We start from the raw sequence: 17,733 nt of genomic DNA, 5'->3' as shown, positions 1-17,733 counted from the left end.
GGACCCCCCCGCCCACCTCCTTGATGCTTTTCATCCAGTTCTGGATGTTCTCGAAGGATTTCTCGTCCGTGATGTCGTACACCAGCACGATGCCCTGGGGGGGCCGGGGGTCACCAAGGGTCGGGACCCCCCGCCCGCGGTTTTGGGGAGGGGTCCTCGCCCCCAGGGCCCCCCCCAGGGCTGCAGCCCCCTCCCCGTACCACGGCTCCGCGGTAATAGGCCGTGGTGATGGTTTTGAAGCGCTCCTGTCCCGCCGTGTCCCTGCGGAGATTTTGGGGGTTTTGGGGGATTTTTGGGGGGGATTTGGGGGTCTCCTCCCCTCCCCGAGCATCCCCCCGACTCACCAGACCTGCAGCTTGATCTTCTTGCCATCGATATCCACAGTGCGGATCTTGAAATCGATCCCTGGGGGAGAGGAGGGGGCGCTGGGAGCGGAATCGGTCCCCTCCCGGTGCTCCCGGTGCTCCCGGTGTTCCCGGTGCCCTCCCGGTGCTCCCGGTCCCCTCCCGGTGTTCCCGGTGCTCCCGGTGCTCCCAGTGCCATCCCAGTGCTCCCGGTGCTCCCAGTGATCCCGGTGCTCTCCCGGTCCCCTCCCGGTGCTCCCGGTGACCATCTGGCTCCCCGGGAAAGGGCGGGGGGCGAAATCCGGGAGGGGAATCCCGGGATGGAATTCCGGGGTGGAATTCCGGGATGGAATTCCGGGGTGCCGGTGGGGGGTTCTGGTGAGTTCCAGGGTGGGGGTCCCGGGGATTTTGGGACGGTGGTCCCGGTGAATCCCGGGATGGGGGTCCCGGTGGAGTCCCGGGACAGAGTCTTGAAATCGATCCCTGGGGGAGAGGAGGGGGCGCTGGGAGCGGAACCGGTCCCCTCCCGGTGCTCCCGATGCTCCCGGTCCCCTCCCGGTGCTCCCGGTCCCCTCCCGGTGTTCCCGGTGCTCCCGGTGCTCCCAGTGCCATCCCAGTGCTCCCGGTGCTCCCAGTGATCCCGGTGCTCTCCCGGTCCCCTCCCGGTGCTCCCGGTGACCATCTGGCTCCCCGGGAAAGGGCGGGGGGCGAAATCCGGGAGGGGAATCCCGGGATGGAATTCCGGGGTGGAATTCCGGGGTGGAATTCCGGGCTCCCGGTGGGGGGTTCTGATGAGTTCCAGGGTGGGGGTCCCGGGGATTTTGGGACGGTGGTCCCGGTGAATCCCGGGATGGGGGTCCCGGTGGAGTCCCGGGACAGAGGGATCCGGGAGGGGTCCCGGAAGGATTTTGGAGAGGGGGGATCCCGGTGATCCCGGAATGGGGGTCCCGGTTGGGTCCCGGAGCAGAGGGATCTGGGAGGGGTCCCGGGAGGGTTGTGGAGAGGGGAGGTCCCGGTGAATCCCGGCTGGGGGATCCCGGTGATTCCCGGCTGGGGGTCCCGGAGGGGTCCCAGGATGGGGGTCCCAGCGGGGGGGTCCCGGACAGCCCCGGTGGGTCCCGTTGGGAGGTGCCGGTGAATCCCGGAGGTTCCCAGTTGGGGAGGGTCCCACTGGGGGAGGGTCCCGGACAATCCCGGAGGGTCCCGGTTTGGGGGTGCCGGTGGCTCCCGGTGGGTCCCCGCTGGGGGGTCCCGAGGGGGTCCCGGGGGGGTCCCGGGAGGGTCCCGCTCACCGATGGTGGAAATGTAGGTGCTGCTGAAGTTGTCCTCGGCGAAGCGGATGACGAGGCAAGTCTTGCCCACGCCGCTGTCCCCGATCAGCAGCAGCTTGAAGAGGTGGTCGTAGGCCTTGGCCATGGCCCCCGCCACCGCCCGCCGCCACCGGGACCGGCCCGGCCCCCCGGGCGGGGCCTGCCTGCGGCCCCGCCCCCCGCCGCGACGCCACGCCCCGATGACGTCACAACATCGATACAGTGACGTCACATTTTAAATGCCACTCCCAAAATGGCGCGAGCGCCACCCTCCCGGGATGGTTCAGGCGACCTTCCCAAGATGGCAGACGGGCATGAGGGCCTCCCCAAGATGGCGGCAACGGAGGGACGGTCTCAAAGCGGCGGAAACACCAACGGCCGTACCGACAATGAGGCACCTCCCCGGATTCCGACAGCTGAACGACCGCCCCAAATGGCGGCAATGAGAGGGGCTTTCCTCAAAGTGACAAAACTTTTAACCATCGCCCCAAATTCAGCGACCTTCCCAAAATGGCGTCAGCCCCCTCACCGCCCCGAGCCGGCGCCGCCCCACTTCCGCCCCTGGGGCCGCCCCGCAGCGGAAATGGCGGCGCGGGGCTGAGCCCGTCCCTTTCCGGCCCCTCACGCCGCCGCCGCCATGCCCGTGAGTGCGGCCCGGCCCTGCCCGCGCTCCAGGGGGCGAGGAGGGCGAAGGGGGGAGCTGCAAGATGGCGGCGGCGGCGTGAGGGGACGGGGTGGGGGGGAGCGGGAGCGATGGCGCGCTCCCGGCGCTGAGCCGCCGCCGTGTCCCCGCAGCTCGCCAAGGACCTGCTGCACCCGTCTCCCGAGGAGGAGAAGCGCAAGCACAAGAAGAAGCGGCTGGTGCAGAGCCCCAACTCCTACTTCATGGACGTCAAGTGCCCCGGTGGGCTCCGAGGGCCTCGCAGGCTCCCTCCCCGTGTCCCTCTGTTGTCCCCGCGCTCTCGTTGCCCTTCGCTGTGTTCCTTTCCATGTGTTTGTTTTGCCATCTCTTATCGTCGCTTCGTGTCCTTCCCCGTTTTCCACCGCGATCTTTTTCCGTGTCCGTGCCGGGCTCTCCCTCCGTGTCCCCAGCGCTGTCCCGGGGTCCCTTTTCGTGTCCCTTCCCGCGTTTCCTGCCGTGTCCCGGTGTCCCTCCACGTGTCCCCCCGCTGACCCCACGCTGTCCCCGCGCTGTCCCCGCAGGCTGTTACAAGATCACCACGTGCCGTGTCCCCTTGTCCCTCCACGTGTCCCCTTGTCCCTCCGTGTCCCTCCACGTGTCCCCCCGCTGAGCCCGCTGTCCCCACGCTGTCCCCGCAGGCTGTTACAAGATCACCACCGTGTTCAGCCATGCCCAGACCGTGGTGCTCTGCGTGGGCTGCTCCACCGTGCTGTGCCAGCCCACGGGGGGCAAGGCCCGGCTCACCGAGGGTGGGTGTCCCGCGGGGAATTCTTTGGGAATCCCGGGGTGGGGACGGCGGGAGCTCCGCGGGGGGAATTGGAAGCCTGGGAGGGGCTGGTTCCTGCTTTGGGTGGGGGGATTTGGGACCCCTGGGGGGGCTGGTTCCCCCTTCGGCAGAGTTTTGGAATTCTGGGGGGTGGGAATGCCGGGGAGGGGTTTGGGATTCTGGCTGTTTTGGGGGCTTGCAGCTGCAGGATCCCCCAAAACGCGGGCAGGGGGAGGTGGGGTTGGCATTGCCGGGGGGAGGCAGCGGTGCCAGGCTGTGTTTGCCCCCCCAGGCTGCTCGTTCCGGCGGAAGCAGCACTGAGCCAGCCGGGATGCCACGGAGACAGACGGGAACTCCACCTGCTCCCTGCAGCCCCCTCCGCTTCCCACCAATAAATTTTGGATAAAACACCCACACCGGGCCGGCTCTGGTTCTTGGCTGGGGGTTTGGGGGTGCGGGGAGGGAATTTCATCCCTGCCACCCCTTCCCACGATTCCCAAAGAATCCAAGTGCCACCACCACGCTGGGGTGGGACAAACCTCCTTCCCGTCCTTGTGGGGCTGCTCCAGCTGCACTCAGTTTGGAGTTCCAGCTGGATGAACCTTTTCTGCCTGTGGTTTAACTGCAGGAACTGGGAATATCCGTGTGTCTGCTCCCCACGGTGCCCTGATCCTCCTCCCATCCCAGAGTTTTCCGGGGCTTTCCTGTGGGGTGACCACCGATGGGAGAAGATCTGACGGCACTTCTGAGGGGAATAACCGGGATGTTTTCCCCAATTTTGGGGTGAACCGGGGGCTCGGCTCTCCCCACTCCCCCCTGGAGCTCCCAAATCCCCCCTGAGCCGTGGCCCCGCTCTCCTGGGAGCTCTCCGGGGTTTTTGGGGTGCAGGAAGGAGGAGCCCCTCCCCGCTGCCCCCGCAGACCCGAACTGAAACGCGATCGGGACTTTCGGTTCCTCATTCCCTCATTTCCTGGCTCGTGACCCCAAATCCCGGCGTGCCGGCAGCGGGAGCGCTCCGGATCCCACCCCGGACCCCCTCCCGGCCCCTCCCTGGTGCTGGAGCAGCTCCTGGAGGTAATTTGGGCAAATTTGGGCGCCTTTCATGCGCCAATCCCCGCCCCAGCAGCGCTTTGAGGAACTAAAACTCCAGGACAAGCGGATTTATGGGGGCTTGGGGTCTGTTACCCCGGATCTCCGCCTGGCCTGGGGGCTGTCGGTGTATCCCATCCCGGAGAGCGCCGCTGGGGTGAAATTTGGGGATTTTTGGGCACGGATTCATCCCAGCAGCAGGTTCCAGGCTGGCTCGGATGTGTCCCGGCCTGCCCCCACGGACGCGGGGCTGGCTCCCGCACTCTCCCCTGCAGGGAATTTCGGGGCTGGCTCCCGGATTCTCCCCTGCAGGGAATTTCGGGGTGCGTGTCCGGGCGGGCCGGTGGCAGCGCCAGGTCACCGCGGTGTTGTCACCTCCCTGCCCAGACCGGATTTGTCACCGAGGGGTCAGTCCCGGCTCCGAGCCCTCGGCTCCTGCTGCGGATCCCGGGATGGAGCCGCTGGCTCCCGCCGCCCTCCTGGCCCTGCTGCTGCTGGCCCTGGGACACCCCGACCCCGCGCTGGACCAGCACTGGCAGCTCTGGAAAAAATCCTACGGGAAGGAATATCACCCCCAGGTGGGAATGGGACAGCTGGGGGTGTCCTGGGAATGTCCCAGGATTTTTTGGGGCTTTCCTGGGGGGTGACCAGCAGTGGGAGAAGATCTGATGGCGCTTCTGAGCCAGGCATGACCCAGCTGAGGCCTTTACTGGGATGAACTGGGGGGGGATGGCTCTGGTGGGTCCCGGCTCTCACAGGGCCCTGCTGGAATTCCAGGAGGAGTTTCTCCGTCGCCTGACGTGGGAGAAGAACCTGTGGCTGGTGACCCTGCACAACCTGGAGCACTCCCTGGGGCTGCGCTCCTACACGCTGGGCATGAACCACCTGGGGGACATGGTGGGTGCTGGGAGCCCTCTGGAATTGCCCTGGAGGGTGACTGAACTGGGGTTTCGGTGGGTCCGGGGTGGGAAAACTCCCGACATCCCCCTCAGCCCGTCCTGGTGGGATCCAGCAGCCAGGGACGGGCTGCTCTGGAATTCTGTGGGGAAAGAACTCCCTGCGGTGGGATTTGGGGCACACAGGGGGAGCTGTCCTGGTCATTTGGGGTGTTTATGGATCATCCCTCTTCTGTATCCCAGATTTGGGGGTGGTTTATGACCCAGTTTCCAGGGATTTGGGGGAACTGGAGCTGAGCTTTTCCTTTCCTGATGAAAACCTGGAAATTAAATGGAAAAACAAGGAGTTGAGGATTAGCCACCACCAATTCCACCTCAGAATCCCCAGACACCCTCGGGTGGGGCTGGGAATCACGCGCTGGGGTTTCCCTCCCCACCAGACCAGCGAGGAGGTGGCTGCCTCGCTGACGGGGCTCCAGCTCCGTCCCCGTCCCCGCCGGAATTCCGCGCTCCCGGCCCCGCTCCGGCCGCTCGGCGCCGTCCCCGCGGCGCTGGACTGGCGGGACAAGGGCTGCGTGACCGAGGTGAAGAACCAGGTGAGCCTCGCCCCGGCAGCCCCGCGCTGCTCCCGGGGCAGCTGCTGAGCCTCTCCCGGCTCCTCGCCAGGGCGCCTGCGGATCCTGCTGGGCCTTCAGCGCCGTGGGAGCGCTGGAAGCGCAGGTGAAGCTGAAAACCGGGAATTTGGTGTCGCTGAGCGCCCAGAACCTGGTGGATTGCTCCGGGATGTACGGGAACAAGGGCTGTGCCGGGGGGTTCATGACGGGGGCGTTCCAGTACATCATCGACAACGGCGGCATCGAGTCCGACGAGTCCTATCCCTACACGGCCCAGGTGGGGAAAGCTCTTTTCCAGGAAAACTCATGGAAACCTCACCCTCTTCCTGTTTTCCTCCCTCCTCGCCCATCCAGTTCCCCCTTGCCCCGGTTTCCTGGTGGCACCTGAGGATCCAAAGCCATCCCAGGAACCTTGGGATTTTTTGGAGGGGAGTGACTGGACCGGGAGCTGGAATTCCTACCTGGTTATTTCAACATTTCTTAAGCAACGAGCTGGAGGGGAGGGGAAAATGGGTCAGGAGGCTCCTGAAAACACGATTCCAGGAAATGGGTCAGAGCAACAACAGCTCCATCCAAGAAAAAGTGGGATTTAACTCTCCAGACATGGAGCTACACAGGGAAAGGCTGTTCCCGGGGTCTGGAGGGAATGAGAAGCATCTGTGGATAGGGAGGATGAGGATAGAGGCTTGTGCTGGGTTTAGCTGGGATTGGGAAGGGGAAACCAACCCCCGGATAGGGTTGGAGTGATGTTTTTGAGGAAAAAGGGCAGAGAATCCAGTGGGAACCAAACCAAGGATGGGGAAGGCAGGGCTGGAGGGGCTCGGATGGGGGTCTGGGAACACTCCGGATCCCACTGGCTCATTCCCGTTTCCGGGCTCATTCCTGTCTCTTGGCTCATTCCCATTTCCCAGGTCATTCCATTCCTTAGCTCATTCCCATTCCTTAGCTCATTCCCATTCCTTAACTCATTCCCATTCCTTAGCTCATTCCCATTTCCCAGCTCACTCCCGTTTCCCATCTCATTCCCATTTCCCGGCTCACTCCCATTTCCCGGTTCATTCCCGTTTCTTGGTTCATTCCCATTTCCTGCCTCTTTCCCATTTCCTTTTTCGTTCCCATTTCCCATCTCATTCCCGTTTCCTTAGCTCATTCCCGTTTTCCATCCCATTCCCATTTCCCGCCTCATTCCCGTTTCCCATCTCATTCCTGTTTCCCATCTTGTTCCTGTTTCCTGGTTCATTCCCGTTTTCCATCCCATTCCCATTTCCTGCCTCTTTCCCATTTCCTTTTTCGTTCCCATTTCCCTCTCATTCCCGTTTCCCGCTCGTTCCCATTTCCTGTCTCATTCCCATTTCCCATCCCATTCCTGTTTCCTGCCTCATTCCCATTTCCTTTTTCGTTCCCATTTCCCATCTCATTCCCGTTTCCTTAGCTCATTCCCGTTTTCCATCCCATTCCCATTTCCCGCCTCATTCCCATTTCCCATCTCATTCGTTTCCCATCCCATTCCCATTCCTTGGCTCATTCCCATTTCCCGTCTCATTCCTGTTTCCCATCCCATTCCCATTTCCCATCCCGTTCCCATTTCCCATCCCGTTCCCGTTTCCCATCCCGTTCCCGTTCCCGTTTCCCGCCTCATTCCCGTTTCCCAGCAGAACGGGACGTGCCACTACAACGCCTCCGCCCGCGCCGCCTCCTGCTCCCGGTTCCTGGAGCTGCCCGCGGGCGACGAGGCCGCGCTCAGGGACGCCGTGGCCACCGTGGGCCCCGTGGCCGTGGCCATCGACGCCACCCGGCCCAGCTTCTTCCTGTACCGCTCCGGTGAGGGCTCGGCGTTGGCCGGAATTCGGGAACGCGGGGGTTCATTCCTGGAGGGAGCCTGGGGCGGGATGGTCTTGAGGCCCTTGGGGCTCTTCCAAATCCGCCTCCTTCCTTTCCTTCACCCCAGAATCCTTCCTTGGTGAGCGGGATCCTTGGGAATGGGGGTGGGATTTGGGGGGCTGGTGGTGAATTCCTGGAGGGAGGCTGGGATCGGCTGGAATTCCGGGTTTTCTCCCTCCCCAGGGGTGTTTGACGACCCCCAGTGCTCGCAGGAGGTGAACCACGGCGTGCTGGTGGTGGGATACGGCTCCCTGGAAAACAAGGAATACTGGCTGGTGAAGAACAGGTAAAACCAGGGAATTCTGGAGTATTCCCAGCTGCAGGGAACCCACAAGGATCAGAGTGGTCCCAGCCCTGGACACCCCCAAACTCCCACCTTGTCCCTCGGGGCCTTGTCCAGGTGCTTCTTGGCCCGTGGGAGGGTTGGAACGATGCTCCATAATTCCATTCCAACCCAACCCACTCCACAATCCCACGATTTTGGGTTTGGAGCTGCCCAAATCCGTGCGGATGTGGCACTCGGGGACACATTCCCGTGGTGGCTTCCTCAGCCTCGGGGACAGCTGGGCTTTGTGATTTCTGAGGACTTTTCCAACCCCGAACGGGTCCGTGAACCCCAGGATTCCGAAGGATTCTCCCTTAGAAACGCACAAATTCCCAAATTCCCAGGACTGCTGGGAACGTGCCTTTTGCAGCTCCCTGCTTTTAAACACCCCCACACCGAGGGGTTTCCCCGTGTGCTCTCCCCTCCCCACAGCTGGGGCGTGCACTTCGGAGACGCGGGGTACATCCGCATGGCCCGCAACGCCTCCAACCTCTGCGGCATCGCCAGCTACGCCTCCTACCCGCTCATCTAGCCAGAGCCGCCTCCCGGAGCTCCGGATTTCCAGGGATCCCGTCCCAGCAGGGAGCCCTGCGCCTCCAGGCGTCGTCTGGTGGTTGGGTCCGTGGGCTGGGAGGGGATCCTGGGTGTGGGAGTGGGAATGGTGTTGGTGGGAATGCAGGGAATGGTTTTACGGCGGGGGGAAATTGGGGGTTTGGGGGTGAAATGGTGATTCCTGCAGGAATCGGGTGCAGGGATAACAGGGATCAGGTACGGGGATCATTGGGATCAAGTATCAGGATCACAGGGATCACTGGGATAAGGTACAAGGATCACTGGGATCATTGGGATTGGGTACCAGGACCACAGGGATCATTGGGATCAAGTATCGGGATCACAGGGATCACTGGAATCAGGTACTGGGATCACTGGGATCATTGGGATCATTTGGATCGGGTATCAGGATCACAAGGATCATTGGGATTGGGTGCCAGGATCATTGGGATCATTTGGGCCAGGTATCAGGATCACAGGGATCGTGGATTCCTCCCTCCGGAGCTGCTGGAATTGCAGATATTCGTGGAAAATAAAAGATTGCATTTTGCTGCCTCAAAACTCTGATATTTGGATGCAAATATTTGGAGATAATCCCCCCCACCCAAAAAAAAAAAAAAAACCTCAAAACTCTGATATTTGGATGCAAAGATTTGGAGATAATCCCCCCCCCCAAAAAAAAAAATCCGATATTTTGGGTGTCTCCCTCACCCCACAGCCAAGAATTCCGTGTTGGTGGATGGAGATCCCGGGGGAACAGTGTCCCTTTGTCCCTTTGTCCCTGCACAACGTCCCCGGGGCTGGAATTCCTCAGCCCCGGCTCCCACCCCTCCCTTGCCGGTGGGATCCGGGCTGCCGGGAGGCTCGGAGCGCCGGGAATCTCACCGGGATCGGGGTAAGGACGATCCCAGCGGGATCTGCTGCCGCTGCCGTGGGATTCCGAGCCGGGAAAAGGGCGAGGGTGGCTCATTCCCGGAGCTGGGTCGGGACTCGGGGCGGGTTTTGTTGGGAAAAGGAGTTGTCCCTGTTGGATCCCAAATCCTGGCAGCGCCGGGAATGCTGCTCCTGGATTTCGGGAGGTGGAGCTGTGACATCGGGAAGGGTGAGACCCCCGCCCCGAGGGGACCCTGGTGAGGAGGAGCCAATTCCAGAACCCCCTCGGAAATCACGGAATGATTCAGGCTGGAAAAGCCCTCGGTGAAAAATCCCACCTGGAATATTTCTGGCTCTTTGGGGTCTCGGCTCCTTGGAAGGAATTTTTGTCCCGCCGTGGAATCACGGCTTGGCTTGGCAAGGACCCAAAGACCCCATTCCCGCCTCCATCCAGGAATTTAAGCCCCAACTTCCCAAATTCCGCCCTAATTCCAAAGGTTTCTGCACACAAACACGGCGGGGAGCTCTCCGGGGCGGACCAGGAAACGCGGGGCCAAAATTTAACCCCAAAAAAACCTGGCAAAACTCTCACTCCCTGCCCTGGAGGGGGAAAAAAAAAATCCCTGGAATAGAGAATTCCCGACAAAACCCCTGGAAAAGCTTCGGGAGCGGGCAGGGCTCGGCTCCCGGAGGTGTCACCTCTGGCACCTCCCGAACCCCGCACAAAGGTCCCCGTTCCGCCCGTTTGTTTGAACAAACACATTCCCGGAGGGACAAACCCCCGGGAATACCCAGAGGGAGACGGAACCCGAGGCCGTTTGGCTCCGGAGAGGCGGAATTTGGGGGTTTTCTGGGATTTCTGGGCGCTCCCGGAGCTTTTCCAAGGACATTCCCGGTAGGTGGGAATTCCTTCCCTCCCCCCGGGGGTGCTGAGGGCCCGCAGGTGCCTCCGGGGCGGGACGGAGCCGATCCAGCCGGGACTGACTCGTTCCGTGCTGGATTTGTCCCAGGAGATGAAACCCCGCCCGGTGCCCGAGGTGTGTGACCCGCCTGGAACCGGGACAAGGTGGGGGCAGCCCCGTGGATTCGGGGTTCAGTCCCGTGGATTCGGGGTTCTGCCGGCAGCCGGTTGGAAAATTGGGAATATTCCACGGGGGGGGAGAAGGAATTCTTGCCTTTGGGGCAGGGAAACTGAGGCACGGAGCCAGCCCCGCCCTGCCCCGCGGTGTTTTGGGGGTGCCCGGCTGAATTATCCAAAAATCCCACGGGAAGGGGAGGCGGGAAGGGGCAGCTGGACCCCGGGGGGGACGCGGGGGCTGCTCCCGATCCCTGAAAAACGCTGGGAAAGGGAACTGGGGAGGAGCGGGGGGAAGGAGGGAGCGGTTCCGGATTTGGGGAAGGGGAGCGGCACCCCGGGACCTGCGGGAAAAGGGTTAACCGGGAGAAGGATCTGCCCGGCCGGGAGGTTCCTGGTTGGTTCGGAGCGCCGCAGGGGAGGGGCAGGGGGCGCGGGGCTGCGACCCCGGCGCTCGGGAATTGGGAATTTCCGGCGGGCACCGAGCTCGCCCCCCCACCGCCGCCACCCCCAGGTACGGCCGGGGTGTCCCGGGGTGTCCCGGGGTGTCCCGGGGTGACCGGGCGCGACCCTCGAGCCGGTCCCCCGTCCCCCCAACGCCCCCGGGATGGGGATCCCCCGCCGATGATCCCGGGAAACCGGGACCCCCCCATTCCCGAGCGTCACCCCCGCCCCGAACCCCTCCGGGAGTCCCGGGATGGTCCCGAGCCCCTCCGGGAGTCCCGGGATGGTCCCGAACCCCTCTGGAATTCCCAGGATGGTCCCGAGCCCCACCGGGAGTCCCGGAATTGCAGCAAAGCCACTGGGCAGGGTCCCCACGGTTCCCTCCCCCGGGACCCCCCGGGGATGAGTCTGGGGGCAGCTCCCGAAATTCTTCCCGGGATGGTCCCGAGCCCCTCCGGGATGGTCCCAAACCCTCCGAGATGGTCCCGAACCCCTCTGGAATTCCCAGGATGGTCCCGAGCCCCACCGGGAGTCCCGGAATTGCAGCAAAGCCACTGGGCAGGGTCCCCACGGTTCCCTCCCCCGGGACCCCCCGGGGATGAGTCTGGGGGCAGCTCCCGAAATTCCCGGGCCGCCGTTATCCCGCTGTTCCCGCAGCCCGGCCGGGATCCAGCCCGGCCGCTCTCCACCGACATTTCGGGGATGTCCCAGGATCGGGATTTTTGGGGGAATTGTCCCCAGGATCGGGATTTGGGGGGAATTGCCCCCAGGATTGGGATTTGGGGGGAATTGCCCCCAGGATCAGGATTTGGGGGGATGTTCCCCGGATCAGGATTTGGGGGAATTGTCCCCAGGATCGGGATTTGGGGGGAATTGCCCCCAGGATTGGGATTTGGGGGGAATTGCCCCCAGGATCAGGATTTGGGGGGATGTTCCCCGGATCAGGATTTGGGGGAATTGGTTCCCGTTCCCAGCCGCTCTCCAAATTGCCCCCAGAACAGGGATTTTGGGGGAGCTGCCGCAGGATTTCCCTTTCCCTGCCCCGGAGCTTGGATTTGCATCCTGAGATTCCCACAGGCTCTGGGAAGCTCCCGGCTGCTTTCCTGCACCTGGATGAGCCCGGGAGCCCCAAAATCTTGGGGGGCTGGCAGATTTTTGGGAAGAGCCGTGCCTGTGGTTTTCCTCTGGAGCGATGGTCGTGCTCCTCTCCTCATTTTTTGATGATTCCATGTTTATTATTCCACATTTGTGGCCGATCCCCGGCAGATCCACAAAGGAAAGAAGGTTTTTTTTAAATTAAATCAGCTGACCGGGCTGGGAATGTAAAAACAGGAAAACGGCTGAGCTCATCCCAGCTCATCCCAGCTCATCCCAGTCCTGTCCCTGTCCCTGCGGGGTGAGTCTGGCAGGAGGTGCCAGCCTGGGGATGGTGCTGGGATTTGGGATGGTGACACCGGGCTGGGACACGGGGGGATCCCCCAGATCCAGGAGGGATCCAGGAGGGATCCAGGAGGGGTCCCGAGGCCCCCAGGGGATCCCAGCAGGAGCAGCCGGCTCGGGATGCTCAGGGGGTGTCGGGGTTCAGGGAGGGGTGTTGGGGTTCTCAGAGGATGTGGGATTTTGGGAGGGGAGTCGGGATTCCCAGGGGTTTTCCAGAATGGTGTGGCCTTTTAGGGAGCCATGGCCAGGCTGAAATCCCCCAGATCCCATCCCAAAACCCGCTCAGATCCCATCTCAGATCCCATCCCAAACCTCGCCGTGTTCCCACCCCACAGCCTCTCCCAACCCCATCCCAAATCCACCCCAGGCCCCATCCCCGATCTCCCGGTCCCCCTGAAGCCCCCTGGGCCCCTCTCCCCACTCCGGGGGGTTCATCCCTCCCCTCAGGAGGTGGGAATTTGGGGGCTCGGATGAGCTGCACCCTTGTGGGGTCACCTGGGGTGGGGTGTCCCAGTCCCAATCCCATTCCTGTTCCTATTCCCGTTCCCATTCCTAATCCCAATTCCATTCCCGTTCCCTCTCCCATTCCTAATCCATTTCCCATTCCCACTGCCTTTTCCATCTCCATTCCCCGTTCCCATTCCTGTCCCCATTCCCAATCCCAATCCCAATCCCAATCCCAATCCCAATCTCTTTCCCCCTGCCATTCCCATTCCAGTTCCCGTCCCCGTTCCCATCCCCATCCCCATCCCCGTCCCCGTCCCCGTTCCCATTCCCGTTCCATTTCCCGTCCCCATTCCCATTCCCGTCCCCGTTCCCGTTCCCAGCCGCTCTCCCGCCCCAGTTCCCGGGTTTAATCAGTACCCAGCAGAGCTCAGCCTCGCCCCCGGGCGGGTTTTGGGTGCCGCGTCCCCCCCGGGGGCGTTGGGGACCCTCCAGCGCCGCGGGGACACGGGAACGACCCCCTGCTCGGGGTGGGGGGCAGGGCTCAGCTGGGACCCCCCAAAATCACCCCAGGGCTGGGCCGGACCCCCGACCCCTCCACAACCCCTCCCGCAGCGCCCGGCCCTGAGCGGCACCGGGAGCACCCCGGATCCTGGAGCCCCCTGAGAGCCTGGAGCCCCCTCAGATCCTGCAGCACCCCAAGATCCCGGAGCCCCCCGAGAGCCTGGAGCACCCCGGATCCTGTAGCACCCCAAGATCCCGGAGCCCCCCCAGAGCCTGGAGCACCCCCGGATCCTGTAGCACCCCCAAATCCTGGAGCACCCCCAGAGCCCAGAGCACCTTCAAGTCCTGGAGCCCCCCCAGATCCTGGAGCCCCCCAAATCCTGGAGTACCCCAAAATCCTGGAGCACCCCCGGATCCTGGAGCACCCCGAGATCCTGGAGCACCCTCAAGTCCTGTAGCACCCCAAGATCCTGGAGCCCCCCCGGATCCTGGAGCCCCCCAAGATCCTGGAGCCCCCCGAAGCCCTGGAGCCCCCCCGAGTGACCCCGGCCCCCTGCGGGGGGGTCCCCGCGGCGCTCCCACCCCCGAGGCGCCGCTGCGTGTCCGTCCTGGAGCCCGGCACGGCCTGGGATGAGGAGGAGGAGGAGGAGGAAGGGCGCGGGGTGTCCCTGCGGAGAGCCGGGGCGCCCCTGGATCCTTTCCGCCGGCACAGCTGGGAGCCGGGCCGGGACCCGCGCGGCATCCCGGGCTACGAGCACCTCAGGTAGGGGGGACCCCCTGAGCCCCCAAATCCGGCGGGCTCGGGGGTCCTCTGCACCCCCGAGACCCCAAACCCAAACCGGGATCATCCCTGCCCCGGGGGGGACACCCCCAATTCCCTGCTCACCCCTCGGGACCCGCTTTGGGGGTGTCCCCCATCCTCGGGCCCCGTTTTGGGGGTGTCCCCGGCTGACGGTGCCCGTGTCCCCCCCAGCGGGAGCCCCGAGCAGCCGGGGGGGCTGAGCCGGCCCCGCCGCGACCCCCGCAGAGCCCCCCTGGTGCACAGCAGCGACGAGCTGGACTCGCTGCTCTGGCAGGACGAGGAGGATGAGGAGGACGAGGCCGATGTCAGGAGGGCACAGGTGGGACCCTGCTGTCACCCCGGGGTCACCCGGAGCCCTCCTGAGCCGGGGAGGGGACAGGGGACACCGGGGAGGTGACAGGGGACACCAGGGAGGGGAGAGGGGACCCCGGGAGGTGACAGGCGGGAGGGGACAGGGGACACCGGGGAGGGGGCAGGGGACACCAGGGAGGGGACAGGGGACACCGGGGAGGGGACAGGGGACACCCGGGAGGTGACAGGGGACCCCGGGAGGGGAGAACCGAGGGAAAGTCGCACCCTGGTGGCTTTGCCATCCATCTTGGTGGCTTTGCCGCCCAGCCTGGGTGGCTTTGTCATCGTCCCGGTGGCTTTGTCGTCACCCCGAGTGGCTTTGTCATCACCCCCAGTGGTTTTGTCGTCGCCCCGAGTGGCATTGCCACGGTTTGGGGCGAGGCTGGCATCGCCCTGGGTGGCTCTGCCATCGCCCCGGGTGGCTTTGCCATTGTCCTGCCGCTCTGCCATTGCCCGGAGTGACGCTGCCATTGTCCTCAGAGACTTTGTCACCATCTTGAGTGGCTCTGCCACACTCCTGGTGGCTTTGTCGTTGTCCCTGTGCCTTTGCCACCCTCCCGGGTGGCTTTGCCATCGCCCCGAGCGGCTTGGCCGCTGTCCGGAGCGGCCGGGACGCTGCTGTCCCTCCCTGTCCCCTGTGAGCAGCGTCCTTTTGGGGAGCGATGGCGGGGAGGGAGGGTGGCAGTGCCACTGTCGCTGTCCCCGCCGCAGGAGGACGCGCGGAGGCTCCGGGGCTGGTCCCGGGGCTGGTCCCGCTTCAAATCCGCGTCCCTCGGTGTCATCGCCAGCGTCCCCGGTGAGGCCGGTGAGTGTGTCCCCGCCGGGAGGGACCCTGCTGTCCCCTCGGCGCTGTCCCTGCCGCCACCTCGCCGCTTGACGACCCAAAATCGATGGCGCTGCCACCGCGGCTAATTGTCACCCCCCCGGCAGCTCCTCGCGACCCTTTTGAAATTCCTGTTCCCTTTTTTTGCAGCGGCCGAAATCCCCCCGTTCGCCTCCCAGCAGAGCCTGCTCGGCGGGTGAGTCCCCTGCTGTCCCCTCGGTGTCCCCTCGGTGTCCCCTCGGTGTCCCCTCCCCGCGCCTGTCACGGCCGTTCCCGGCCTCATTAGGGCGGCTGCTCCCGGGAGGCGTCACACGGGGCTGGGGACAGCGACAGGGACAGGGATGGGGATGGGGACAGCGACAGGGACAGGGACAGGGACAGGGACAGGGATGGGGACAGGGATGGGGACAGGGACAGGGATGGGGACAGGGATGGGGACAGGGACAGGGATGGGGACAGGGATGGGGACAGGGCCAGGGATGGGGACACGCTGCCCTGAATGGCCGCGCCACCAAGGACGGGGCTTTTCCCCCTCCAAAGGTGGCTCTGAAGGGGATTTGTCCCCACCCGAGGGCATCTTGTCACCCCCTCGAGGGTGACTGAACTCAGAGGGTGGCTTGTCCCCCCACCCCATATGGGAATTTGTCCCCCCCAAAGGGAATTTGTCCCCCCAAGAGGGGATTTGTCCCCTCCAAGGGGGGTTTGTCCCCGGGAGGGGACAGAGGGGAGGGGAGGGGAGGGGACAGGACTGAACCCCTGGCCGTGCTGGCGGCGGGGAGGGGACACGCACGCTCCTCCCCGTTCCCGGCGGGGACAGAGCGGGATTGTCCGGCCGGATCCTCCTCCCGCAGCGCCGGGAGCCGCGAGCGGCTGGCGGGGGAGGCGGGGACCCCCCCGGGCCGGGAAGGGACCCCCCTGGACAGGACCCTCAGCTTCATCCGCAGGATGACCGGCAAGACAAAGGTACCGGAAAACGGGAGCGCGGCGGGACAACGGGAGAACGGGAGAACGGGATAACGGGATAACCGGGGAACGGAACAACGGAATAATGGGAGAACGGGAACAACGGGAGAATGGAAAAAGGGGATAACCGGAGAACGGGAGAACGGAAAAACAGGATAACGGCATAACGGGAGCAACGAGAGAACGGGAATAACGGGATAACCGGGGAACGGGAGAACGGAATAACGGGAGAACGGAATAACGGGAGAACGGGAATAACGGGAGAATGGAAGAACGGGAGAACGGAAAAGCGGGATAATGGAACAACGGGATAATGGGAGAACGGGAACAACGGGACAACAGAACAACGGGACAACAGAAAAACGGGATAACGGGAACAACGGGAGAACGGGAGAACGGGATGGGCTCAGGGATGCTCTGCCGTGCCTCAGTTTCCCGGCTCCCGCCCGGCTCCGCCGCTCGCTCTTTGCCAGATTTTGGGATCCAAAAGAAAGGAAAAGGCGGGGTGTGCTCAGGGAAGGGACCCCGAGCGGATCCCCCCCTCCCCCGCCCATCCCGGCCTCTCCTGCGGCCATCCCTCCCTCGGGAATGTTCTCCTCCTGCCCCTCCCCCTGCCGTGCCTCAGTTTCCCCTCTCCCGCCTGTGTCCGAGGCGCTTTGGTGCCTCGTGGGGGGGATCCCCCGCTTTCCAAACCCCCGTTTCGGGTGGGGAAACTGAGGCACGAGGGCACACGGCAGCCCGAGGTGGCTTTGTCCCCCAGCCCGGTTTTGGGAGGGGGGGGACAAACCCCGCTGGGCCCCCCCGGGCGGCCCCGATTTGCCGCCGAGCGGAGCCGTTAATCCCTGCCCTCCTCCTCCTCCTCCTCCTCCTCTTCCCGCCGGATCAGCCGCCAGCTGTTCCCATCTGGGGGGGCCCCGCGCCCCCTCCCCGGCTCCAAATCCCGCCCGGAGGCGCCGCGGGGTCCGGAACCGCCCGGCGGCTCCCGAGCTCCGGCCTTCCTCGGGAAGTTTATTGGGGTTTTTTGATGGTTTGTTTGGGATTTTGGAGGGAAAAGGCGCCTGGGAGTCGGGGTGAGCTCCGGCTCCGTGCCGGGGTGGGGAGGGGGCGGCCAGGGGGTCGCTCCCGGCGGGAACAGTGAGATACCAAGAAAAATTCTTCCCGAAACGGCTGTTTCAGGAAAAAAAATAATAATAATTCTGCAGGGAGGGGCTCTTTTAGGGGGGGAACGGCCCCGCCCGGTCCGGGGGGCTGCAGAGCCCCCAGACCCGCTCCCGGTGGGCGGTGCTGGGGTGACTCCGGGGGTCTCCGTGCCCCGACCCCCCCCGTTTTTCCCTGGCTCCGGCGTTTCCACGGCTCCCCCCGGCCCCCCCGGGGTTCCCCCGGTGCTTTTTGGGTGTTTTTTGGGTGTTTTGGGGTCAAATCGGGGAGGGGGAGGAGAAGCGAGGAGGAGACGAGGCTCGGGAATGGGGGGGACTGGAGGACCCCGAGCGCCGCCTCCCCCCGCCCCGCTCGGGGCCCCCCGAGGCTTTCGTTCCGCTTTGGTGACCGGGAGTTA

The 17,733-nt window shown here is 64.3% G+C and overlaps 3 protein-coding genes across 4 annotated transcripts in view; 2 read left to right on the top strand and 1 right to left on the bottom strand.

Moving 5' to 3' along the window:
* The window catches only part of RAB13 (RAB13, member RAS oncogene family), a 2,725-nt gene extending 616 nt beyond the window's left edge, over positions 1-2,109 (bottom strand). The window contains exons 1-4 of the mRNA XM_039710183.1: positions 1,637-2,109; positions 345-405; positions 201-261; positions 13-94 (exon numbers count right to left, since the gene is read on the bottom strand). Coding sequence (XP_039566117.1) covers positions 13-94; positions 201-261; positions 345-405; positions 1,637-1,760 — 328 coding nt within the window. The 5' untranslated portion in view covers positions 1,761-2,109. The remainder of the gene's footprint in view (positions 1-12; positions 95-200; positions 262-344; positions 406-1,636) is intronic.
* Positions 2,110-2,253: 144 nt separating this feature from the next.
* Positions 2,254-3,518, top strand: RPS27 (ribosomal protein S27). The gene is made up of 4 exons (XM_039710182.1): positions 2,254-2,297; positions 2,450-2,558; positions 2,975-3,085; positions 3,395-3,518. The coding sequence occupies exons 1-4, from the start codon at positions 2,292-2,294 to the stop codon at positions 3,421-3,423; spliced, it is 255 nt and encodes an 84-aa protein (XP_039566116.1). The 5' UTR covers positions 2,254-2,291; the 3' UTR covers positions 3,424-3,518.
* Positions 3,519-4,089: 571 nt separating this feature from the next.
* On the top strand, positions 4,090-9,020 carry CTSS (cathepsin S). 2 transcript variants are annotated; one of them, XM_039710176.1, is made up of 8 exons: positions 4,090-4,176; positions 4,579-4,769; positions 4,969-5,088; positions 5,528-5,683; positions 5,754-5,978; positions 7,357-7,522; positions 7,766-7,868; positions 8,340-9,020. In XM_039710176.1, the coding sequence occupies exons 2-8, from the start codon at positions 4,644-4,646 to the stop codon at positions 8,437-8,439; spliced, it is 996 nt and encodes a 331-aa protein (XP_039566110.1). In that variant the 5' UTR covers positions 4,090-4,176; positions 4,579-4,643; the 3' UTR covers positions 8,440-9,020. The 2 variants fall into 2 exon arrangements, with proteins under 2 accessions (XP_039566110.1, XP_039566111.1); XM_039710177.1 differs by having other exon boundaries at positions 4,112-4,176; positions 4,504-4,769.
* The last annotated feature ends 8,713 nt before the right edge of the window (positions 9,021-17,733 follow it).

The sequence above is a fragment of the Passer montanus genome, unplaced genomic scaffold (genome assembly GCF_014805655.1).
Source record: "Passer montanus isolate IOZ18808 unplaced genomic scaffold, ASM1480565v1 scaffold224, whole genome shotgun sequence".
In the NCBI taxonomy this organism is placed as follows: Eukaryota; Metazoa; Chordata; class Aves; order Passeriformes; family Passeridae; genus Passer; species Passer montanus.
The sequence above is the reverse complement of the archived record's forward strand: the minus strand, read 5'-3'. Positions and strand labels throughout refer to the sequence as shown.